The sequence below is a fragment of the Mobula birostris genome, chromosome 15 (assembly GCF_030028105.1).
Source record: "Mobula birostris isolate sMobBir1 chromosome 15, sMobBir1.hap1, whole genome shotgun sequence".
Lineage (NCBI taxonomy): Eukaryota > Metazoa > Chordata > Chondrichthyes > Myliobatiformes > Myliobatidae > Mobula > Mobula birostris.
The window spans coordinates 5,463,085-5,489,687 of record NC_092384.1 but is presented as its reverse complement, the minus strand read 5'-3'; the positions used below and the strand labels follow the sequence as shown (position 1 = coordinate 5,489,687).

General features: G+C 43.1%; 1 protein-coding gene across 9 annotated transcripts in view; it reads left to right on the top strand.

Annotated features, from left to right (window-relative positions):
• hydin (HYDIN axonemal central pair apparatus protein) overlaps positions 1-26,603 on the top strand; it is a 981,559-nt gene that overhangs the window by 374,795 nt on the left and 580,161 nt on the right. For all 9 annotated transcript variants that reach the window (XM_072279252.1, XM_072279251.1, XM_072279249.1 and 6 more), the window contains 2 exons: positions 14,596-14,834; positions 18,404-18,665. In XM_072279252.1, coding sequence (XP_072135353.1) covers positions 14,596-14,834; positions 18,404-18,665 — 501 coding nt within the window. The remainder of the gene's footprint in view (positions 1-14,595; positions 14,835-18,403; positions 18,666-26,603) is intronic.

Genomic DNA, 26,603 nt, shown 5'->3' with positions numbered 1-26,603 from the left:
CCTCAGAGCAAGATTGCTGTACCAGAGGGACATCAGAGCATGTTGTGATTTTTGTTTCATAGAATCTTGGCTATCCCCTGCCATTCCAGACACAGCAATACAGCTTGCTGGCTTCACAATTCACTGCCAAAATAGGACTGCTGATTCTTTCAAAGACAGATGAGGTGGAGTATGCTTTTTGATTAACACATTGTGGTGCACAAATGTGACAGTTCTGTCCCAGTCCTGCTCACCCGGCCTGGAACATCTAGCGATCTAGTTTTGTCCATTTTATCTGCGGTGGGAGTTTTCAGCCATTATCTTGGCAGCGATGTTTATTCTACTTCGGACAGGCATGAAACAGCACACCCCATTGCCTTCCCCATCATTTAGAGCTTGAAAAAGTTCCTAAATAATTATCACCAACATATCACTTGTGGAACCAGAGGAGCCCACACACTGGAGCACTGAAATACAACTATCAAGAGTGCTTACTGTGCCATCCCACATTCACACTTTGAGAAGTCTGATCACCTGGCTCTACTTCTACTCACCGAGTATAGGCAGAGACTGAAGACCACAGCACCAGTAGAGAAGAGCAAGAAGGTATGGACAAAGGAGGCAGAGGAGCACAAACAGGACAGCTTTGAGTCAGGTGACTGGACAATATTGAGGGTGTCATCTTCGAGTCTGAATGAATATGTCACAGTTGTCACTGACTTCATTAAAACCTATGTGGATGAGTATGTGCCTTTGAGAACATACTGTATACACTCGAATTGAAACCCGTGCATGAACCAGGAGATTTGCTGAGGGCTAATTCTGTGGCAGGACTACACAAGATGGTCAGGTATGTCTTATGGAGGGCTATCCTTCCACTGCAACTGGATCCTCAACCTCGCTGATAATCAACAGGGTGCATCTCAAGGATGTACGTTTAGCCCATGCTCTACGCTCTTGATTGTGTGGCTAGGCACAGCTCAAATGACATCTATAAATTTGCTGATGACACAATTGTTTGGCAGAATCTCAGACGGTGACGAGGAGGTGTACAGGAGTGAGACAGATCAGCTGGTTGAGTGGTATTGCAGCTACAACCTTGCACTCAACGTCAGCAAGACCAAAGAATTGATTGTGGACTTCAGGAAGGATAAGTCGAGGGAACACGCAACAGTCCTCGCCGAGGGATCACAGTGGAAAGGGTGAGCAATTTCAAGTTTCTGGGTGAGAAAATCTCTGAGGATCCATCCTAGGCCCATCAGTTACAAAGGAAACATGATAATGGTAATATTTCATTAGGAGTTTGAGGAGATTTGGTATGTCACCAAAGATACTCGCAAATTCCTGCAGAGAGTTTTCTAACAGGCTGCATCACAGTCTGGTATGGGGGGTGGGTGGGGGGAGTGGTTTTACAGGATTGGAATGTTGTGCGCTCAGTCAGCTCCATCATGAGCACCAGCCTCCCCAGCATCCAGGGCGTCTTCAAGGAGTGATGCCTCAACAAGGTGGCATCCATCATTAAGGACCTCTGCTCACTCAGGACGTGCCTTCTTCTCATTGCTACCAAAGGGGAGGAGGTACAGGAACCTGAAGGCACACACCCAGTGATGCAGGAACAGCTTCTTCCACTCTGCCATAAGATTTCTGAATGGACATTGAACTCATGGACACTACTTCACTACTCATTTTTCCCTTTTTAGACTACTTAGTTAATTATGTATTGCAAAGTACTGTTGCCGTGTAACAAATGCCATGACACATGCTGGTGATCTCAAACCTGATTCTGTTTCTGAAAAGGAGGGAGGGAGGCAAGAGAAAGGAGATTACAGGCCAGTTAGCTTGACCTCAATTTTCAGCCCTGACAATGAATATGCTGGTAAAATCTGAAGAGTCAGACTGTCGAGGCCCGAAATCAAGATCCGGGATCCGCCAAACACCAATACGAGCCTTCATGGATGATCTGACTATCACTACGGAGTCAGTGCCTGGTGCTAGGTGGATTCTTAAGGGGCTGGAAAGGGTGATGAGGTGGGTAAGGATGTTCTTTAAACCTGCAAAAATCAAGATCTGTAGTGCTGAAGAAGGGGAGAGTACAGGAGAAATTTTGTTTCTCTGTCGAGGACATTCCAATTCCTACCATCACAGAGAACCCTGTTAAAAGTCTTGGGAAGATGTTTGATGCAACACTCAGAGATAAGGCGGCAATAAGAATCACCTGTGGGGAGTTTGAACAATGTTTGCAAGGGGTTGACAGGACTGGCCTTCCAGGGCAGTTTAAGGCATGGATTTACCAGCACGGTATACTACCAAGAATCCTCTGGCCACTGCTTCTCTATGAGTTTCCTATTTCCACTGTTGCTGAATTAGAGAGGGTAGTCAGCCAGTTCCTGCGAAGATGGCTGGGTTTACCAAGGAACATCAGCAGCATCGCTCTGTACAGGAATAACCGCAAACTGAGGCTCCCCGTGAAATCCATTGAGGAGGAGTTCAAGGTTTTGTGACCAAGAGAGGTGCTGCAGTTTCGGGAATCTTCAGATCCAAAGATTGCCGGAGCAAGAGTGGCAGTGAGAACTGGAAGAAAGTGGAGAGCAGAGGCTGCATTGGAAGAAGCTGAGGTACGACTGCGCCACAAAGTGCTGGTGGGGGCAGTCGCCAAGGGGAGAGTTGGACTCAGAAGCCTTCAGGTCCCCCATTTTGACAAAGTACAAGGGAAAGAGTGATGAGAACTGGTCCTGAATGAAGTAAGGGCAGCTGTGGAGGAGGAGAGGACGAGCAGAGCAGTGGCAATGAAACAACAAGGAGCCTGGACCAAATGGGAGCAGGTGATCAAGTGAAAGATCATGTGGAACGATCTCTGGAAGGTGGATCCACACCACATCAAGTTCCTTATCCAGGCTGTTTATGACGTCCTTCCTAGCCCATCCAACCTGCACTGCTGGGGCCTTGTAGAACGACCAGCTTGCCCACTCTGTGAGAAGACCGGTACGCTAGAGCATATTCTGAGCTGCTGGCTGTTATCGGTGGTGGCATGACCAGGTCCTCTGGAAAATTGCTGAGACAATCTGCAGCACCCTTAACATCTGCCAGAAAACAAGTCCGGTCAAGAATACCATCTGCTTTGTCAAAGAGGGGGAAAGACTAACAGAACACCAGAAAGCAACCGGGTTGCTCTTCATCGCGCAGGACTGGAAGCTAAAAGCAGACCTGGGAAAACAGCTGCAGTTTCCTCCCCACATCACAGAGACTACATTGCGGCCCGACATTGTGTTGTGCTCCGACTCATCGAAGCACGTTCCTATGCTTGAGCTTACCGTGCCGTGGGAAGAACGCATGGAGGAGGCCTATGAGCAGAAAAGAGCCAAGTATGAAGATCTGAAGAACAACTGACAAAGAAGAGGCTGGAGGGCAAAGTGTTGGCCCGTAGGGGTCGGGTGTCGTGGCTTTGCAGACCAGTGGCTCTGCAAAGTATACAGTGCACTTGGAATCACGGGAGAGAGCAGGAGAGCCATTTCTACCACCCCAGATGCAGCAGAGAAAGCGTCAAGATGGCTCTGGATAAAGAGGGCAGATCCGTAGGTTGCTGCTAGGACACAGGCCGGGGTCTGATCAACCCCGGTCGGGTTGCCTGGGCGAGGGTGTATTGCTGCTAGGGCACAGGCCGGGGTCTGATAGGGCACAGGCTGGGGTCTGATCAACCCCGGTCGGATCGCCTGGGCGAGGGTGTATTGCTGCTAGGGCACAGGCCGGGGTCTGATAGGGCACAGGCTGGGTCTGATCAACCCTGGTCGGATCGCCTGGGCGAGGGTGTATTGCTGCTAGGGCACAGGCCGGGGTCTGATCAACCCTGGTCGGGTTGCCTGGGCGAGGGTGTATGATGTTGAAAGACCCGAAACACCTGATAACCCCAGTAACAACACTGATGATGTGCCCTAGTTTAGCATCATGCAGATGTTTCTGTAAGAAGAGGATGAGATTTCAGTGTACTTCGAGGCGCATAATAAAATAGGCCAACGTCAGCATGGTTTCCTTAAGGGGGAATCTTGCCTGACTAATCTGTTGGAATTCTTTAAGGAAGTAACAGGCAGGATAGACAAAGGTGAGTCAGTAGATGTCGAATTCTTGAATTTTCAAAAAGCCTTTGACAGGGTGCTGCACATGAGGCAGCTAAACAAGATAAGAGCCCCCGGTATTACAGGAATGATACAAGCATGGAACATTGGCTGACTGACAGAAGGCAGAGAGTGGGAATAAATGGGGCCTTTTCTGTTTGGCTGCCGGTGACTGGTGGTGTTTTGCATTGACTGGAGATTCGACAGTTGCTTTTCATGTTATACGCCAATGATCTGGATGACAAGATTGATGGCTTTGTGGCAGGTTCATGGACGACATGAAGATAGGTGGAGGAACAGGTAGAGATGAGGAAGTAGGTTGTCTGCAAAAGGACAGATTAGGAGAATGGGCAAAGAAGTGACAGATGGAACATACTGTTGGATCATGCACAATTCCCTGAAGGTTAATTTGCAGGTTGAGTTGTTGATAAGGAAAGCAAATGCAATTTTAGCATTTATTTCGAGGGGGTTGGAATATAAAAGCAAAGATGTAATGTTGAGGCTTTATGAAGCATTTGCCAGACTGCATTGGATTTTTGTGAGTAGTTTTAGTCTCCTTATCTACAAAATGGCGGATTGGGGGCGGGCTGGAGATATGTCTCTATCAAAGGAGGTGTAAGGTGTTCCTTTTCTCCGCTAGCCTGCAGGTCACCCTTGGGCAAGGTGTAGCACTTGCATTGCCTCCTGATAAAGGCTGCATGAAGCCATGGGAGCAGTTGGTGGATAGTCAAATAAGCAGCTGGTGCACATCACAGGTCCGGGTTACGCAACCAATGACACCAGGCAGACAGTGTCTGAAGAGTACTGATAATGGCTGGAGTCACCTGTATTGTAAAGCTACTGCCCAGAAGAAGGCAATGGCAGCCTACTATTGTAGAAAAATTTTCCAAGAACAATCATGGTCACAGAAAGAGCATGATGTCCATGTCATATGACATGGCACATAATGGACAAGTCATCTAAGAAAAGATGTACTGGTAGTGGAGAGAGTCCATAGGTGGTTCCCGAGAATGATTCCGGAAATGATAGGGTTAATGTTGGAGGGACTCAGCAGGCCAGGCAGCATCTATGGAAAAAAGTACAGTTGACATTTAAGGCCGAAACCCTTTGGGAGGACTGAAAAGAAAATGCTGAGGAGTAGATTTAGAAAGGTGGGAGGAAGGGAGAGAGAAACACCAGGTGATTGGTAAAACCTGGAGGGGGAGGGATAAAGTAAAGAGCTGGGAAGTTGATTGGTGGAAGAGAGAGAGGCCGTGTAAGAAAGAGAAAGGGGGGAGAAGCACCAGAGGGAGGTGAGATAAGGTGAGAGAGGGACAAGGGGATGGGGAATGGTGAAGTGGGGGTGCGGGACATTACTGGAAGTTTAAGAAATCGATGTTCGTGCCATCAGGTTGGAGGCAACCCAGATGGAATATAAGATGTTGTTCCTCCAACATAAATGTGGCCTCATCACGACAGTGGAGGAGGCTATGAATGGACATATCGAATGGGAATGGGAAGTAGAATTAAAATGGGTTGCCACTGGGAGATCCTGCATGTTCTGGTGGATAGAGCGTAGATGCTCAGCAAAGTGGTCTCCCAACCTACATCAGGGGTCACTAACATGCAGGAGGCCACACCAGGAGCACCAAAGACAGTAAATGACCCCAACAGACTCACAGGTGAAGTGTCGCCTCACCTGGAAGGACTGTTTAGGACCCTGAATGGTAGTGAGGGAGGATGTATAGGGGAAGGTGTAGCACTTGTTCCACTTGCAAGGATAAGTGCCAGATCAGTGGGGAGGGATGAATGGACAAAGGAGTCGCATAGGAAGCAATCCCTGTCGAAAGCAAAAAGTGTGGTGGGAAGTGGAGGTTGGGGTGGGGGGGGGTTGTGAGTGTGCTTGGTGATGGGATCCTGTTGGAGATGACTGAAGTTTTGGAGAATTATTTGCTGGACACGAAGGCTGGTGAGGTGGTAGGTTAACATCTTTGGAGTGTTTTTATGGCTGTGGGCTGATACTCCCTGGAATTTAAAATGAAGGCATTGAAACCTATTGAATATTGAAAGGCCAAGATAGAGTGGATATGGAAGAGATGTTTCCTATAAGTGGGAGAGTTTGGGAGCCGAGAACACAGCCTCAGAATAGAGAGACATACCTTTAGAACAGAGTTGAGGAGGAATTTCTTTAGCCAGAGTGTGCTGATTCTGTGAAATTTATTGCCACAGACAGCTGCAATGGCCGAGTAATTGATATGTTTAAAACAGTGTTTGATAGGTCCTTGACTAGTAAGGGAAGAAGACAGTGCAATGGGGATGGAAGGTCATAACTTAGCCATAATATAATGACAGAGCAGACTTTATGGCCTGAATAGCCTAAATATGCTCCTGTCTTAGTGTCTTAGGGTCTCAATGGAGGGATGTAAAATGAGAAGAGGTTTGCATAAGGTAAATAGTTAAAATCTTTTTTCCATCCTAGAGGATATCAAAAATGAGAGGACATGGATTTAACATTAAAATGGAAAGACCTCACATTTAGTGGCCTCTTTATTAGGTACGTCTATACACCGGTTCGTGAATGCAAATATCTAATCAACCAATCATGTTACAACAACTCAATGCATGGAAGGATGCAGACATGGTAAAGAGGTTCAGTTGTCGTTCAGACCAAACATCAGAACGGGGAAGAAATGTAATCCAAGTGACTGACTTTGTGGAATGATTGTTGGTGCCAGATGAAGTGGTTTGACTGTTGGTGCCAGGGATTTTCATGCACAGCAGTCTCTAGCAGGGAATGGTGCGAAAAACAAAAAAAAATCCATCAAGCAGCAGCTCAGTGAGTGAAAATGAGAGAGGTCAGAAGAGCCTGGTTCAAACTGACAGGAAGGCGACAGTAACTCAAATAACCACGCATTACAACAGAAGAGTGTGGTGTGCAGAAGTGCATCTCTGTACACACATGTCGAACCTTGATCTTGAAGTAAATGGGCCACAGCAACATAAGACCATAAACTCACACTCAGTGGCCACTTTATCAGTAAGAAAGGTAACTGCTCTACACAGAAAATGGTTGATATATGGAATGCTGTTAGAGGAGCTGGTAGGATTAGATACTATGTTGAAGAGGCATTTAGACAGTTAAATAAGGAAGCCTTAGAAGGATATAACTGTAACACAGGCAAATAGGATTAGTATAAAAGGGCGGAAAGATTAACCTGGACCTGGTGGACAGAAATACTTGTTTCTGTGCAACTCTTTAAACTGAGAAACAACAGAATGAAATACAGTTGTACAAACATAAAGAAATGAAGAGCGATTGAAGTGAAATGTTAATTCTGTTTCTCCCATATGACTGCTGCCTAATGTGCTGAGTATTTTCAGCCCTTCGTTTGTATTTAAAATTTTCAGCACCTGCAAATTTTTTTAAAATTTAAGTTACGTTGTTGTAAGCTTATGATGTGAGGCTGAATTCATGTTTCAAAATCAAGAACAAAGTTTCCAAATGGAAGGCAGTTCTTCTACCATTGATACAAGTTAGTCAATACGCCTCTGTCAGTAATCGAAAGTGGTCCTAAAATCGAATTTTACTGTACATACTATACATCTGCAGAAATTATTGGGTTTTGTAAAGTTATTTGTTTTCTTGGTGTAACGTAAATTATGAAGGGCGCGAAACTTGCAGGGACGCTCATTGATGATCGCAGATAACTACACTGCTTTTTGCATACATTAAAGTTGTGCGCGAATGTCTCAAACTCACTTGATGTGGGGTCTAACCATGAACAAACTAGATTCTGTCAGCCTCAAGGATGGAATGAAAAAACAGGTCCTTGTAGTTACAAAAGCACAATGATGCCCTACTGCTCAGATGTGAGTGTGGTCAAAATGTATCATTAAAAAATCTATTGGCTTTCTGCGGCACTAACTCAGTAGGTACAGTATTAGTGCTTGTGGTTTAACCTTTTGTTTTGCAATAGAGAACATGCATTTACTTAAACCGTTATGAATAGTTTATGGAAGGACTCAATATGACAATTCTGATTTGGAGAAAGAGGTACATACAGTCATTCACTCAGCTGGTGGCGGAAGTGATAAAGTTGAATTCAATGCACATAGACATCTGAAATGGGATATCATGGAACACCACAGTAAATCCCAACAACTACCCAAAAAAGAACTCAGTAAATGTATTCCCATTCCTCTAAATCCCCATTTTGTTCATTGTTGCTAATTGTTATGGCATCCACTTGAACATGTTAACAGATTAAACAATGTGGTGCATCTTAGTGCTTGTCTAAGTGCTCCTTTACAGTGCTTCTCCAGCTGGTAGCTTAGCTAGTTGAAAGCTTGATAGCTTGCTGTGGAGGAAGATAAAGATGCCATTGGAGGATAGCTGTGGACCCAGGAGACCTGGCTTTTGATTGCATTGGCTTACCATGATTTGCAATGATCTAGACTGGTTGATTGATTAGTAATACCAAGAGCATTAGCAGAGAGGCAGTGATAGAATCACAAATACTGCCATGCTGACAGAACCACGATAATAATAAATAAAGAGGAATATGCCATATCCTGCCTTAATCACCTTGTCTACTTGCTCCGCTACTTACGAGGATTGATGGACATGAATTCCAAGGTCCTTTTGATTCGATCTTCTTGTTTATTTTGATTACTTTCCCAAATGCATTACCTCACTCTTATCTGCATTCACTTCCTTTTTCCAATTTGTTGTCCTTCTTAGATAGATAGATATACTTTATTGATCCCAAGGGAAATTGCGTTTCATTAACCAAGAATAGAGCATAAATAGAGCATAAATACAGACTTCTTACTTTACTGTAGCTTTCTGCCTCATACTCAACCTTACAACTAATTTCTGTGTCACCCTAATTCTTGCTGTGTAAATTGAAATCATCAATACGAACTGTTAAAGGCAATACAGCCAACATTTACCTCTCTGAAACTCACTGCATACAGTTCCAGTCATTAAAACATAACTCAACTATTAGTCTTTGCATCCTGCCTCTGAGTTACGTTGTAACTAAGTCTCTAGCTTTTCTTTGCAAGATTTCATATGTTATGTATCACATCTATGATGAGGGTGATAGTGGCCTTTTCATGATGATTATTCTTGGCAAATTTTCCCTCAGAAGTGGTTTGCCATTGCCTTCTTCTGGGCTGTGACCCCAGTCATCATCAATACTCTTCAGGGATTGTCTGCCTCATGGTAATGGTCACATAACTAGGGCTTGTGACGAGTTACTCATATGACCATCCACCACTTGCTACCGTGGCTTCATGTGACCCTGATGGGGCTTGTGTGGGCTAAGCAGGTTCTACACCTTTCCCGAGGTGACCTGCAGGCTAGTGGCTGGAAGGAGCACTTTATACCTCCTTTTGTAGAGACGTATCTCCGCCCCACCAACCAACCTTTGAAGGCAAATGGTTTTAATCAGCCATGTGAAATTTTTCTAAGATCCATAAGACCACAAGATATAGGAGTAGAATTAGGCCATTTGGCCCATCAAATCTGTATCCCTTCATGCGCTGACCAATCAAGAATCTATCAACCTCTGGACTCCATCAAATGCCCTATCTTAAACAAGAGAAAATCTGCTGATGCTGGAAATCAGAGCAACACATGCAAAATGGTGGAGGAACTCAGCAGGCCAGGCAGCATCTAGGAAAAGAGTACAGTCAATGTTTCGAGCCGAAACGTCAACTGTACTTTTCTTCCATAGATACTGCCTAGTCTGCTGAGTTCCTCCAGTATTTTGTATGGAACTCAAATGCCCTATCTTTACTGGCACTTCTCTTTCCCAAATGTAATCTAACTATCCTTGACTAACCTGCCGGTCTAAAAGATGAGTTACAGTACTCCTCAAACACTCACCAGAGTTAGTTTGATTTACCTTGTCAGTACCTCATAAGCCACCTTCCAGTCCTGTGTTAACCTACCCAGGGTTCTATATTTTTTCCCATGCCAATTATTTCATATTCCTCTTTCTTGAGATAATGCCTGCATTATCCCCATCAAATATTCATTTCGAACCAAGCCATGTCTTCTCTCACCATATATTGTTTACATTTTTAGTCCTTAATAATCCACTGTTATCATCTTCCTTTTATAAAACACCAGCATTTATAAATCCTGTAACTTTATTTGCAAGTATTTTCTAATACACTCTTTGCCTCTTTGATTTTGTTTCTTATTTCACCACAGTTTTCTGAAATATTGACCTCTCAGTGTGGAGTTCCCCTTACTTGGTATTTCCATAATGTCCCTTTGTTATCAGAGAATTAATTCTTTGCCGCCCCTTTGCTGTCTGACTCATTTACGTTGTCCTTGTGAAGTTGCCATGCTCTCTATGAAGTCAGAAACATTCTGGACATTATAAGACATTGGTCAGACTGCACTTGGAGTATTGTGTGCAGTTTGGGGCGCCATATCTAAGAAAGCAGATGCTGGCATTGGAAAGGGTCCAGAGGGGGCTTACGAGAAAGATCCTGGGAATGAAAGGGTTAACATATTAGGAGCGCTTAATGATCCTGCACCTGTACTCACTGGAGTTCAGAAGAATGAGGATGGATCTCATTAAATCCTACGGAACATTGAAAAGCCTAGATAGAGTGAACTTGGAGAGGATGATTCCAATAGCGGGACAGTCTAAGACCAGAGGACGCAACCTCAGAATAGAACGATGTCACTTTAGAGCAAAGATTCTTTAGTCAGTAGGTGATAAATGTGTGGAAATTATTGCCATGGATGCCTGTGGAGGCCAAGTCATTAGGTATATTTAAAGTGGAGGTTAATAGTTTCTTGGTTAATAAGGGTGTCAAAGGCTGTGGGGAGAAAACAGGGGAATGTGGTTGAGAAGGATAATAAATCGGCCATGGAATGGTAGAGCAGACTTGATAGACCAAATGGCCTAATTCTGTTCCTATGTCCTATGGTCTTACCTGCAGTCTTTCTCGTGAATTTAGGGTTGTATAGGTATCCTTTTGATTGCCTTTATAAATTTGCTTGTGTTAATTCCATGCAAAATCGTAGTTTGTGGCTGGAAATGTAGAAAATTGATATGTATGTGTACACTGTTTCACCTTGAAGCATCTCTTAGAAGCATTTTTGGAGATTTGTAGTGGAGTTCATAAAGTATTTACCATTTTTAAGTCTGTATATCTTGGCTTATCTGTATGACCTGCAGATTTGTTTTACCAAAGAATTTATGTTGTTGATTTATGGATAACATAATTTATGTTAAATGTGCTATTTCACTATTGATTGGATCTACCAAATTGGAAAGGTTGATTGATTAGAGATGAATTATTGTGATGCGTCTGCAGTACTTTTACCAGCAGCACTGTTGATCAATTGTTTGGATCAATGGGGACATGTCTGTGAAAGCCAACTTGCAATTATAAAGGTAGCTTCATCTTATAGTTAACTTAAAATTCTAATGTGTCTTGGATTAGCTTTAACCCTTGGCCTTTATTTGCAATTGCCTCTGCAGAGTATGACACCATTTTGGCAAGTATCAACATCACAAACACAAAATGCGAGACGAACTCAGCAAGTCAGGCAGCATCAATGGAAGGGAATAAATTTTTGATGTTTTGGGCGGAAACCCTTCATTAGGACTGGAAGGGAAGGGGCAGGAGCTAGAATAACAAAGTAGGGGAGGGGAAGGTGTATAGCCTGGTTTCTGCTGCTTGCCTTTCCAATGATAAAGGGCCCTGAAGACTGGTTAAGGTTTTAAGTTCAAGTTATCATTGTCATTCAACCATGCATATGAATATACCTAAATGAAACAGCATTTCTCTGAGGCCAAGGTGCAAAACATAGAACCAGCAATCACATAGAAACCACAGTACATAAGGCACATATAATTAATGGTAGGTATCCTTAAAAAAGTGAAAAAGAATGAGAGCTTTAGCAAGAGAATTTGTGAGTTTAGAGCTTTGGCAGAAGGGCCTGTTAGTTGATATATACAGTAAGCAGTATTTTTTGGGTAGAATCAAGAAGCCAGATTTGGAGGAACACAGATACGTTGGCAGATTGTAAGTTTTGGAGAAGATTGTAGACACAGATCATGAGACCTGTGGTGGATTTAAAAAATGTGTGAAAAATTTCAAAGCTGTATTGTTGTTTAAATGAAAGCAATTGTGATTGAGAATAAACTGTTTAGCTGTAGCAAAGGCATAAATGGAAGCAGATAATTCAGCTGCAATTAACAAGCCTTCAGCAACACTCTCAATTGGCACTGCCACCATTTATGCCATTTAATCTCTGCTCATCATCCCATCACAGACATTTCCCTTGTTCATTCCACTCCTCCCCCTTTTCTGCAACTTCAAACAAGTTTACTTGAAGCATGTTACTAAGCTCCAAAACCTGGGCCTCCATACCATCTTGTGCAACTGGATCCTCAATTTCCTCATCTGCAGACCCCAGTCAATTTGGATTGGCAACATCTTTACGATCACTGTCAGCACAGGTGCCACACAGGGCTGAGTGCTTAGCTCCATGTTTTACTCACTTTATTCCTAAAATTGTGTGGCTCAGTAATCGGCCAATAAGAGGGAGATTGAAAATCTGGTTGAAAGGTACCACAACTACAACCTTTCACTCAAAACCAAAGAGCTAATTATTGACTGCAGGAGGAAGAAGACGGAAGAAGAGGAGGTGTCTCTTGCCACCATTCAGGGCCCCAAACAGTCCTTCCAAGTGAGGCAACACTTCACTTGTGAGTCTGTTGGGGTCATCTATTGCATCCTGTGCTCCCATTGCGGCCTCCTCTACATCAGTGAAACCCGATGCAGATTGGGGGACCGCTTCGTCGAGCACCTCTGCTCCATCCGCCACAACTGACAGGATCTCCCGGTTGCCACCCACTTCAACTCTGCTTCACATTCCCATTCAGATATGTCCATACATGGTCTCCTCTACTGCCATGATGAGGCTGTACTCAGGTTGGTGGAGCAACACCTCATATACCGTCTAGGTAGTGTCCAGCCCCTTAGTATGGACATTGAGTTCTCCGACTTCTGGTCATTCCCTCCACCTCCCTTCCCCTATCCCGATTCCACTCTGCCCCCTCCCCCAGCTGCCTACTACCTCCCTCATGGTTCCACCTCCTTCCACTAACCGTTGTGTTTTCCCCTATTCCTTCTTCACCTTTCCTGCCTATCACCTCCCTGCTTCCCCTACCCCACCCCTTTATCTTTCCCCTTACTGGTTTCTCACCTGGAACCTACAAGCCTTCTCCTTCCCACCCTCCCCCCACCTTCTTTATAGGGACTCTGCCCCCTCCCTCTTCAGTCCTGATGAAGGCTTCCGGCCCGAAATGTTGACTGATCGTTTCCATGGATGCTGCCCGACCTGCTGAGTTCCTCCAGCGTGTTGTGAGTGTTCCTGGGAGTGCCATCTTGCACAACTTCTCATGGTCCCAGAGCACATCCCACACAATCAGAAAAGGCTTTACTTTCTGAGGAGGCTGAAGGGAGCTGGACTATGCACGTCTGTACTCACGTTGTCCTACAGATGTGCAGTGGAGAACAACATAACACGCCGCATCATTGCATGGTGCAGAAACTGTACTGCAGCGGACAGGAAGGCTCCACACCAGGCAATCAAAGCTGCCGAATGCATCAGCAGCTCTAGCCTACCTGCTGGTGATACAGAAAGGTGCAGGAAAAGGACCAACAATATCATGAAGGATCCCACCCACCCTGTTTCACTCCCCTCGGGGAGGAGGCTATGTAGCATCCATGCCAAGACCATTAGATTCAAAAACAGTTACTTTCCCCAAGCAGTACGGCTAATCAACACTTCCCTCCACACCCCCACCACCACGACTTTACCATTTCCTGTCAGGGTCACTTTATGTGCAGACACTCCCGTGCCTAGCGTCTCTTTATGGACATACAATCAGTCTATGTACATAAGCTATCTTAAGTTATTTATATTTATTGTGTTTTTCTACTATTATGTTCTTTATCTTTTTTCTGCGCTGCATTGGATCCGGAGGAACAATTATTTTATTCTTCTTTATACTTATATACTGGAAATGATATTAAACAATCTTCAATCTTGAATCTCGGCTTCTGAAACTCCAGGAGCAACCTAACCAATAAACTGTAACATGCAGTATTTTTGTTTGCTTCATTGTAGAGTTAGAAATTGCAGAATTAAGAACTGAACTTTATTTTGTGCTTTGTATATGCAGTTCTGATTATTAGTTCAAAATTCTATGTATAATAGTAGATATTTAGTCCACAATTGTGTTATATTGAAATTATTTCCCCCGTAGTGTTTTGCTATAAATTTACAGCCTCTGTTTTCATCGTCTTGTTAATGTATGTGTAGTGCTCACTCACTACTCTCAGATACATAATTTCTATTTTCTGGATCCAGTTAGAATGGCACTTTATTACCTAGTATATATTGTGTTTAGTTTCAGAGTAGTGAGGGTGGTTTAGGCTGCTTCATCACATTAATAAGTTGTCTATGCTCTAATTCGTATTTCAGGCACTGGAAAACTCGAAATGGCGTTTGCTACCCAGTGAAACTGTGATTCCCCCTCTTGGTCATATAGATATGACTATTGTGGCACATCTTGATGACACCATCTGGTCTGAAGACAAGGTGCTCTTGTTAATAGAGAACAGTCATTCAAAATGCATCCATGTGCAAGCCAAGGGCACAGGGTGTACCATTGTATCGAACAAACCGTTTGGACCACAGCTTAACCTTGGATCGCTATTCAGGCAAGTAGTCACCTCAAAAGTTTCACGTTCTGATGCCTGCCAAAGTTGTTTGGGGATTTGCTTAGGAAGTTGGAATCAGAGAACAGTAAAGTACGTGTGGCTGGTTTTCGTCACCTGAATACTGTGACTCTGAAAATGTTGAGAAATAAAATGTCAAATACTTGACGATAAAGATCTATGATGTGGATGGTGGGGAAAGTTTAAAGGAGACTTATGAGACAGGTTTTCTACACCTGGAGTGGTAGGGACTGGAACATGCTCTCAGGGGAAGAGGTACTAGCAGATACAGACTTTTAAGAGACATTTAGATAGACATATGGACAGACAGGAAATAGAAGGATGGACCATGTGCAGACATGAACATGTTTGGCAAAGGGCCTTTCCATGTTCTGTGAAAGGGAAGAGGAATGTGCGAAGCAGGATCAGTCCACTTCAATTGCTTAAGGCTAGAGGTTCACTGATGATATTGCATCATCTCCTTGCATTGCCTGCTGTGAATATCTATTGTACAGAGTTCCCTACAGATAGATCTCTCTTCCTTTCTACCTTCTCAGCCAATATCTCCAGTGCAGCGACAGTCTATCTTTCCCATGTCCCATGTTCTTAAAATTTTCAGACCAGACCAATTTCCAGAATACCTGCCAAACCCCGTAGCAACCACAGCTGTAAGAGGCGCAGTGTAGCTTTAAGTTGCAGAAACAAGCTTAAGGTAGAACCAATGACTTATAGTTTACAGATGAGGAAGCTATCCACTCAGGTATGCAGCTATTGCCATCAATATTTCAACAGTCATAAGGAATACTTGGCATCATGAATCCTCAAACTTTGTTTGTATATACATATATTAGCCTTCTAAGTAGATAGTGCAGAAAATGGCAACAGATCTGAGATGCACTTCCTGAGTCCATTCCTGCAATTTCCTTTGGACAGGTGCAAATCCAGGTTTTTGTACTTTAATGAGCGTGAAAACAATGAGAAAGAAGTGGATGCCTTTAAGGCCTTCTTCAAGGGGGACAGAAGCTTACAGAGACTGGACATGCATGGTGAAAATGAGGTGCTCAGGGCAGTGAATTGAAAGTTGTTGAGATCGAGAGCATGTGAAGTGTCACTGATGTAGGTGGGAACTGAACCAATAGGGATAGAATGGAGTCAAGATGTGTGGACACAAGTTCTGTAAATGAAAGAATGGGCAAAAAAGTGGCAGATGGAATACAGTGTTGGGAAATGTACGATAATGCATTTCTATGGTATTACAGGAAGGATACTGGCATGGATAGAGGAATGGCTGACAGGCAGGATGCAGCGAATGGGAAATGTATGATAATGCATTTTAGTAAAAGGAACAATAGTGCAGACTATTATCTAAACGGGGAGAAGGTTAAAGTATCAGAGGTGCTGAGCAACTTAGGAGTCCTTGTGCAAGACTCCCAGAAGGTTAATTTACAGATTGAGTCTGTGGTAAAGAAGTCAAGTGCAATGTGACATTTATCTCAAGGGGAATAGAATATAAAAACAAGGAGATAATGCTGTGGCTTTATAAGACACTAGTCAGGCCACACTTGGATTATCGTCAACAGTTTTGTGCCCTATATCTCAGAAAGGATGTGTTATCATTGGAGAGGAGGTTCACGAGGATAATTCCTGGAATGAAGGGGTTAACATATGAGGAGTGTTTGGCATCTTTGGGCCTGTACTCACTAAAATTTAGAAAAATGTGTGGGTATCTCATTGAAACCTACCGAATGTTGAAAGGATTAGGTAGGGTGGATGTGGAGAGGATGTTTCCTCTGGTGGGGTATCCAGAGCCAGAGGGCATAGCCTCAAATTTGAGGGGTAACCCTTTAGAACAGAGGTAAAGAGGAAATTTTCTAACCAGAGAGTAGTAAATCTGTGGAACGCTCTGCCACAAACTGTGGTGGAGGCCAAGTCCGTGGGTATATTTAAGGTGGAAGTTGATGGTTTCCTGGTCGGTCAGAGCATCAAAGGATGTGGTGAGAAGGTAGGTGTATGGAGTTGAGTGGGATCTGGCATCAGCTACAATGGAATGACAGAGCTGATTTGATGGCTGAATGGCTTAATTCTGCTGCTATGTCTTATAGTAAATCCAAAATTAAGTGATAACGATGTATAGTCTTCACTTTGTATGTTGAACTAAAAAAACTAGCAAAAGTCTTCCCTTTTATCACAAAGTGCTTATTATTTTAGACTGGCTTTTATTGAGTCCATCATTATTCATAAGTTTGATTAGAGCAGAAAAGTTTGAAGCCATCTTCAATTGAAGTATTTAAAATCATAAATGGCTTTGATGGAGATAAAAAAAACTGTTCCTATTCGATAAATAGTCTATTGTTCAAATGGAAGCAGTTTGTCAGAAACTAAAGATTAAAGCAAAATTGCAAAGGAACCAGAAATAACATAACTTGCATAACTCTGGGAGACTGACTAATCGGAAATCTTGTACAAAGATCTGATAAAGTCACAGTGAGCTGAATGGCTTCACTTTGTGCTGTATTATTCACTGATTCATTGCAAGGTACTCCTTACAGAACCAGAACCACGATCAGCTTTATCATTACTGACCTATGTTAAAAGTAGGGCTTGTAACCTGTGGTGTTGCATCAGAATCACAGAACAGGACACTTTGGACATTTTCCATTTTTGAATTTAGAAATTTTCTGTTTTCTATATCCAGAAATCAAATTTCCCTTTTATCTTAGCTTATATACTCCATAAATGAATCCTGATATTTTCCAGGACTCAGCCAACCTTCTTATTATTTATAGCCAACACCATCTTCTCCGTGACTTATCTATCCCTTGCTGGCCCGTGATTCTAGTTATGGTTTGTCATGGTCAAGTGGTCTCTGTGAGCTCTGGTCATAATGTTGTGTGAACGGGGTGTACAACAGAGCATATGAAATCTTAGCATAAGCTATATAATTCATAGTGATTTCTGGTGGGGTGTGGTAAATTGTGCAGTGTTTGACATTAGTGGTGTTATTCAAAAAATGTGTCACTTGAAGGTTGTTGAATGTTATTTATTTAAAGATACAGCACTATAACAGGCCTTTTTGGCCCAAAGAGCCCACGCTGATGAATTACACCCATATGACCAATTAGCATACTAAACCATACATCTTTAGAATGTGGGAGGAAACCAAAGCACCCAGAGGAAACCCATGTAGTCAAGGGGAGAAGGTACAAACTCCTTACAGACAGTGTGAGAATTGGCCATGTAAAAGCATGCAGAACTGTCTGGGTTCTCAAATGATTTCTTTTGTTTATGAAATTTTGGATTTTTGCTATGCTGGGACATTTACCCTGTCTCTGGTTCAATGTTCCAGATTCTCAGCTGCAAATCCAGTGATTTATCTACTGCACCACTGTGGGTTCTAGAGGTGTTGTATACAGGCCCTCAGGGCTTGACACCTGTACATGTGTTTGAGTGTTTTACTTTTAGATTTGGCCCCTAAGACATCTATCTGGTTCACTGTAGTCATATATTGCACAGCTACTAACAGGTTTATTTGAAGCCTTGATAAACATTGTGACATGTCTTATTTGTTACAGTTCTCAAGTTTGCCACTATTCAGTTAAACTGACAAACCGTGGACGGCGACACCATCAAATATACTGGAAGACAGAAGGTTTTCCTCTCATTTTTAAACCTTCTCCACAGAAACAGCCTGTGTCTCTTGATATGAAATATAAAATGTCTTCCCCTCCCAAGGGGCACTATGTTCCTTGCTTCAGAGTCAGACCTCTGCGTATGGACCTGCAGCCAGGTCAAAGTGCTGTTCTGGTGTTAGAAGGAGAATCAGACGTGCCACAGGTAAGAAAGGGTCTCCTTTAAACAATAAGTATAAAGTGGTCAAACCTGTTCTTATTTCCTATGTCTTTTTCAACAACTTCTTAACATGTCTAACTGTCCTTTTAGTACAATTGTAATGTAGCATTTCAATTTTATTTTAATGAATGTAACTCTTTAAAAAATATCTATAGGTTATTTTTTCTAATTTGTGTGCCAATATTTGGCTGAACAACATGCAATGCTTGCTACATTTAGCTTATCAGCTGATCTTTAGTCCCTGATGTGCCTGAGTTGATAGAATCCCCACCTGCAGGTTATGCACTCACTCTTTCCCATCCTCTCATTTCTTCATCAGCCTTTGTTATATTGATCTCGTCCTTCTGTATATACTTCCCTTCAGACATCTCAATCATTGTCTCCAGAATTCCCTCTGTGTGCCCTTCTACCTCACTAGCTATTTGGAGCAGAGTAGCAAAATACATCTCTTCAACCAAAATAGCCTTCCAACAACTTGGTTAGATAGAGTAAAATACTTGTGAATGTGCTTCACGGAAACCTTTTGCAAAAAAACTTTCACATCATTTCACATCAGGATATTTTGGGAAGGAATTCCAGGGTTTAACTCGGGATAGCTGAAGGATTTCCAATAATAGTATATACTTTGACAAAGTGCAGGAGGTCAGAACACAATATCATAGGGTTGTAGGGCTGAAGAACTTGAAAGAACAGAGAAGGGGAAAGACCTTGGAGGAATTAACACATGAAGATGGGTATTTTAATTTCAAAATATTACTATCTAAAAGTTAAATAAATCGATGAGCAAAGGTGGGTTAGATGGCACTTGCTAATGGAGATGACAAGGTGGCTTAGTGAATATTCAAATGGTTGAACTGGGAGGCAATTAAGACACAATTATGAGTAACAGATGTGCTGAGCAGGGGTGGTGAAAAGTGACAAAAGAATATTGGCTATAGGTGTAGAGAGGAAGTACAGTTTGGGATTGAATATTAATGTTGCAGACAGCGTGGTTCAGCCACAGTTGGTGGACTGGGAGAAGAATATAACTTGTGATATCTTCTGCTTATGATCCCCAAAGATTATTGGCTTTGAAAACAGCTGATGAAGAGAAAAGTCCAAAGGATAAAGATCAGTGCTGTTCTCCTGATAGATTCAGTGCTGAATGGAGATGAACTTCTCTGCCTAATATTGGATGGCAAAAAGCCCTCTGTGTTAGTTTTGCACAGAGTCTTAAAAGTGCTGCTAACTGCTTTAATATAATGGAAATATTGTTGAGCATTGATCCTACAGGGGCTGTAAGGAAAAAAAGGCAACCATTTTTAGGTGAAATCATTTGCTTTTGTGGAAGTGAATGATGCCCACCTATGCAATATGCAGGGCATGTTGGTAGGGTTTTCTCAATTTCAAACACGCAAAAGCCTGCAGATGCTAGAAATCCAAAGCAATAATGAAAATAGCAGAGCCAGTAGGGCCATGAGAAAGCCTTGGAGGGCAAGATTAAGGAAAACTCCAAGGCATTCTACAAGTATATGAAGAACAAGAGGATAAGATGTGACAGAATAGGAGCAATCAAGTGTGTCAGTGGAAAAGTGTGTATGAAACCAGGGGAGATAGCGGAGGTACTTAATGAATACTTTGCTTCAGTGTTCACTATGGAAAAGGATCTTGGCAATTGTCGGGATGACTTACAGCAGACTGAAATGCTTGAGCATATAGATATTAAGAAAGAGGATGTGCTGGAAAGCATCAAGTTGGATAAGTCACCGGGACCAGATGAGATGTACCCAGGCTACTGTGGGAGGCGAGGGAGGAGATTGCTGAGCCTCTGGTGATGATCTTTGCATCATCAATGGGGACAGGAGAGGTTCCGGAGGATTGGAGGGTTGCAGATGTTGTTCCCTTATTCAAGAAAGGGAGTAGAGATAGCCCAGGAAATTATAGACCAGTGAGTCTTACTTCAGTGGTTGGTAAGTTGATGGAAAAGATCCTGAGAGGCAGGATTTATGAACATTTGGAGAGGCATATTATGATTAGGAATAGTCAGCATGGCTTTGTCAAAGGCAGGTCGTGCCTTACGAGCCTGATTGAATTTTTTGAGGATGTGACTAAACATGTTGATGAAGGTAGAGTAGTAGATGTAGTGTATATGGATTTCAGCAAGGCACTTGATAAGGTACCCTTTGCAAATCTTATTGGGAAAGTAAGGAGACATGGGATCCAAGGGGACATTGCTTTGTGGATCCAGAAAGCAAAGAGTGGTTGTAGACGGGTCATATTCTGCATGGAGGTCGGTGACCAGTGGTGTGCCTCAGGGATCTGTTCTGGGACCCCTTCTGTTCATGATTTTTGATAAATGACCTGGATGAGGAAGTGGAGGGATGGGTTAGTAAATTTGCTGATGACACAAAGGTTGAGGGTGATGTGGATAGTGTGGAGGGCTGTCAGAGGTTACAGCGGGTTATTGATAGGATTCAAAACTGGGCTGAGAAGTGGCAGATGGAGTTCAACCCAGATAAATATGAGGTGGTTCACCTTGGTAGGTCAAATATGATGGCAGAATGTAGTATTAATGGTAAGACTCTTGGCAGTGTGGAGGATCAAAGGGATCTTGGGGTCCGAGTCCATAGGACACTAAAAGCTGCTACGCAGGTTGACACTGTAGTTAAGAAGGCATATGGTGCATTGGCCCTCATCAACCGTGGGATTGAGTTTAGGAGCTGAGTGGTAATGTTGCAGCTTTATACAACCCTGGTCAGACCCCACTTGGAGTACTGTGCTCAGTTCTGGTCACCTCACTACAGGAAAGATGTGGAAACCATAGAAAGGATGCAGAGGAGACTTTCAAGGATGTTGCCTGGATTGGGGAGCATGCTGTAGGTACAGAGGAGATGTTAGAGGTAAGTTTTTTACACAGAATGGTGGGTATGTCGAAAGGGCTGCCAGCGACAGTGGTGGAGGCGGATACAATAGGGTCTTTTAAGAGACTCCTTGATAGGTACATGGAGCTTAGAAAAACAGAGGGCTATGGGTAACACTAAGTAATTTCTAAAGTAAGTAGATGTTTGGCACAGCATTGTGGGTCTGTATTGTGCTGTAGTTTTTCTATGTTTCTATGTAACACACATAAAATGCTGGAGGAACTCAGCAAGTCAGGCAGCATCTATGGAAAAGAGTAAACAGATGACTTTTCAGGCCAATATTCTTCTTCAGGCCTGAGAAGGAAGGGGGATGATGCCAGAACGTAAAGGTGGGGGAAGTGAAAAGAGGAGAGCTGGAAGGTAATACCTGAAGCCAGATGGGTGGGAAAGGTGAAGTGCTGGAGAGGAAACTGGGCAACAGGAGAAAAGGAAGGTGGGGGATGTAATAGGCAGGTGAGAAGAAGTGAAAGGTCAGAGTGGGGAATGGAGGGAGGGGACAGATTTATCTACCAGAAAGAGAAATCAATATTCAGGTTGTAGGGTACTTAAGGTGTTTTTCCTCCACTCAGAGGTAGCCTCACCTTTGCACAAGAGGAGGCCACGGATCGACATGTTGGAAAGGGGGTGGGAATCAGAATTAAAATGTTTGGCCTCCAGGAAGTCCACTTGTGGCGGATAGTGTAGAGGTGCTCGACAAAGTGGTCCTCAATTTACAACGGGTCTCACCAATTTAGAGGAGGATTAGGCCCCAGCAGATTCGCAGGTGAAGTGTTGCCTCACCTGGAAAGACTGTTTGGGGCCCTGAATGGAGGTGAGGGAGGAGGGTGTATGGGCAGGTGTAGCAGTTAGGCCAGTTCAGAGATGTCCTCCTTCTTTAAAGAATGGGGCCTCCCTCCCTCTACTATTGATATTGCCCTCACTCACATCTCCTCTGTATCACATACAACCATGCTTACACCATCTTCCTGCCACCATAATAGTGATAGAGTCCCTCATGTCCTTACCTACCACCCCATCAGCCTTTGCATCCAACACTTTATCCTCTGCAACTTAAGCCTTCTCCAAAGGGATCCCACCACTAAACATATCTTTACCTCCCCTCCACTTCCTGCAGGGATTGTTGCCTCCACAATTCCCTCATCCATTCATCTCTCCTCACTAATTTCCCTCCAAGCACTTGTACCTGCAAGTGGCCTAAGTCAAAAAGCTGCCCATACTCTTCCTACCTCACCTCCATTCAGGGCTCCAAAGGTCATTCTAGGTGAGGCAAAACTTCATTTCCTAATCTGCTGAGGTCGTCTATTCTGTCTAGTGCCCCTGCTGCGGACTCCTCTACATTGGTGAGACCCGTCGTAAATTAGGGGACCGCTTTGTCGAGCACTGCTGCACCATCTACCACAAGAGGGACTTACCAATGGCCAAGCATTTTAATTCCAGTTCCTATTCCCGTTCTGACATGTCAGTCCATGGCCTCCTCTTGTGGCAAGATGAGGCCACCTTTGGAGTGGAGGAGCAACACCTTATATTCCGTCTGGTACCCACTAACCTGATGGCATGAATATTGATTTTTCCTTCCGGTGAACAAATTTCATCCCCTCTTCCTCTATTCTGCACTCTGACCTTTCATTTCTTCTCACCTGCCTATTACTTCCCTATGGGTATCCACTTCTCCTATTGTCCACTCTTCTCTCCTATCAGATTGCTTCATATACAGCCCTTGACCTTTCCCACCCACCTGGCTTCACCCATCACTTTCCACTTGTCTTTTCCCCTCCCCCCATATTTTTATTCTGGTACCTTCGCAGTGCTGAAGAAAGGCCTCTCCCCGAAACATCAACACTTTACTCTTTTCCACAGATACTGCCTGGCTTTCATAATTTTCCCACTTGGTTAGAATATCAGGAAAAGGCTAGGAGCAGCACCTCGGTAACTTCCCACATCCGTGTCTGTGTCTGGTACTCCCTCTATCACCATCTTCTCTCAACACATCTATAGGTTTTTTCAATAATTACAGTGAGGATCAATGACTAAGTATGTCACTAATGTAGAAAATAAAATAGGCCTTTTAGCCCTTATTTAAGGTTATAGCTAATGGTTTATTTGAGAGTCACTTTTGAACATATCACTCAATTTCATTAATATCTAAAAGACTGTCAGCGTATCTCTTGAACATACTCAGTGGCTGAGCTCTTAACAGCCCAACTGGTAGAGAATTCTGATGTTTACTAACTATCAGCTGAAAATTTATCTTCTCATCCTGCAGTTCTGATTGGCTGAAACCTTAGTCTGAGAATATGCTCCTGATTCTAGACAGGGGAAATATCATCAAATAAACACAATCAACCCCAAGAATAATTATGTGTGATTCAATATGATTCTTCTAAATTCTAGAGAGTGTATATCCTGTGTTCTTGATCTGCCCCCAGAAAACAAACCCACTGTGCCAGGAATGAAGTTAGTGAAGGATTACTGCATTTCCACTGTTATAAGCATCTCCTTCCTTACTAAATAGGGAGATCTGAGCCGTGCACTGTGTTCCTGCTGTTGCCTCTTTGGGGTCTATATACCTGCAATGAGACAATGTACCTTTGCTGTCAGTGACAGACTGCAGGCTGTTGCCCAATGACCTGCCAGTAGTTGTATCTTCTCTTCACTGATCACTTCAAAGCATGAGAGCTTGTGGAAGGAAATGTTTTAAAAAGTTTCAGTTGTCTTGTACATCTCAACTATTCTGTATTGCACACTCTCAGATTCTTGTTAAGACTTCTTCCAGCATCTGTGGCTAAAGTGTGTGAATGGCGCCAGATGAGTAATGCCTTGTTTAAGCATGCTTATGGAAGTGCTATCAGATGTAATGGTGAAACCCAAGAGCATATTGGATCACAAATTCTGACTACTTGAAGCACAGTTAGGCAATCTTTTAGGATTGGGGATGACTTACTTCTAGTCGAGTGGTTTGTGAGTTTTTGAGATAACCGATGAGGCCAGTTTGCGAACCATGGACTGTTCTCCGGTTGGGGCAGGCAGAACTTGGCTGACAGGTTACATTACGGTCTGGTATGGCAGCACCAATTCCCAGTACAGAAAAGACTACAATCAGTGATTGATATATCCTAGTCTATCATTGGCAAAGCCTTTCCCACCATGAGTAGGTTTACATGGGAGTGCTGCCACAAGAAAGCAACATCAATCATTAAAGACATCAACCATGCAGGCCGTGCCCTCATCTCTCTGCTACCATCAGAAGCTTTAGGGCCCACATCACCAGGTTCAGGAACAGTTGTTACTCTGCATCCATCTGGCTCCCGAACTAACGTGGATAACTTCCACTATTATTCTGAACTGATTTGACGACCTACAGATTCACCATTCAGAGACTCTTTACAACTCATATTCTCAGTTTTATTATTTATTTGCACAGTTTGTTTTCTTTTTGCACATTTGTGTTTGTCAGTCTTTGTTCATATAGTTTTTGTAAAATTCTATTGTATTTCATTTTTCCGTGAAAATGTCTGCAAGAAAATGAATCTCAATATAGTATATGGTAACATACTGTACATGTACTTTGATAATAAATTTACTTTGAATTCCTTTCCACTGGGAATAGTGTATGTGTGGTGTCAGGCAGTATTGTATCATTAGCATCACTCCTTTGCTCATTGAGCTGAATAGTTTATTAACAAAAATAAAATTCCTTCATCCACTAGGTCAGAATTACACATGGAAATAGACTATAGCATTGACATTTATTCAAACCCCAAGTTGTAGTCCTAATCATGTACTTTTTCATATATTCTCTTCATCTTTATTTCTCCTCATGGCTATTTAAACTTTTCTAAAGATTGGTATGGTGTCCTTTTCGCAGAGCATAGAACAGCAGAGCACAGGAATAAGCTCCTTAGCCCATGATGCCTGTGCTGTCCTTGATTCTGTATATCCCCCTATTCCCTGTCAATTCGTCTGTCTGCATAAATACCTCATAAACATTGTTAATGCATCTACTTCCACTACTTACCCTGACATTGGCTTCCAGGCACCTACTGTGTAATGCAAAACTTACCTCATAAACTTTTAAACTTCCTCCGTCTTACCTTAAATCTATGCCCGCTAGTATTTAACATTTCCAGCCTGGGAGAAAGGCTCTGATCTACCACCTACGTCTCTCATAATGGGATGCCATTAGCTCCAGGGTGTCGGAGTTTGGAGTTCAATTCTGGTGCCGTTGCTAAAAAGTTTCTCCTTGTGACTGTGTGAGTTTCCTCAAGGTTCTCAGGTTTCCTCCCGCAGTCCAAAGACGGACCAGTTAGTAGGTAACTGGTCCCATAGTCCAAACTAGTCCCATAGTCCAAACTGGTCCCATAGTCCAAAATCCCGTAGTGCAAAGATAGACCAGTTAGTAGGTAACTGGTCCCATAGTCCAAACTGGTCCCATAGTCCAAACTCCCACAGTCCAAAGCCGGACCAGTTAGTAGGCAACTGGTCCCATAGTCCAAACTCCCGTAGTGCAAAGACGGACCAGTTAGTAGGTCATTGGTGATTGTAAATTTTTCTGTCATTCGGCAGGACTTAAATAAGTGAGTGGGTGGTACAGCTTGTTGGAGCAGAAGGGCTTGTTCCATGCTGTATCTGTAAATAAATGAATAAGTAAATGTTATGTACTGTACTTCGACCAGATCACCCCTCAGCTTCCAGTGCTTCAGAGAAAATGATCCAAATTCCAACCTTTCTTTCATTTGGCAACATGCTGATGATCATCGTCTGCATCCTCTCCAAAACTCCCTTAACCATCCTGTAATGCAACAGCAAGAATTGCACACGATTCATTCAGTTGTTTTTGCTTCATAAATTTCTCATACTCTGGTTTATTTTCCTGACTTGTAATTCCACATTCACTGCAAAATGTCTGTTTCTGTCTGCATTTTCCCATTCTTCTTTATTTCAAGCAATCGTAATCTCCCATTGTAACAAAGCAGCAGGATTTTTGAGTATGTATCCTTGGTGAAGTTATGCTGCGTTCACTCCG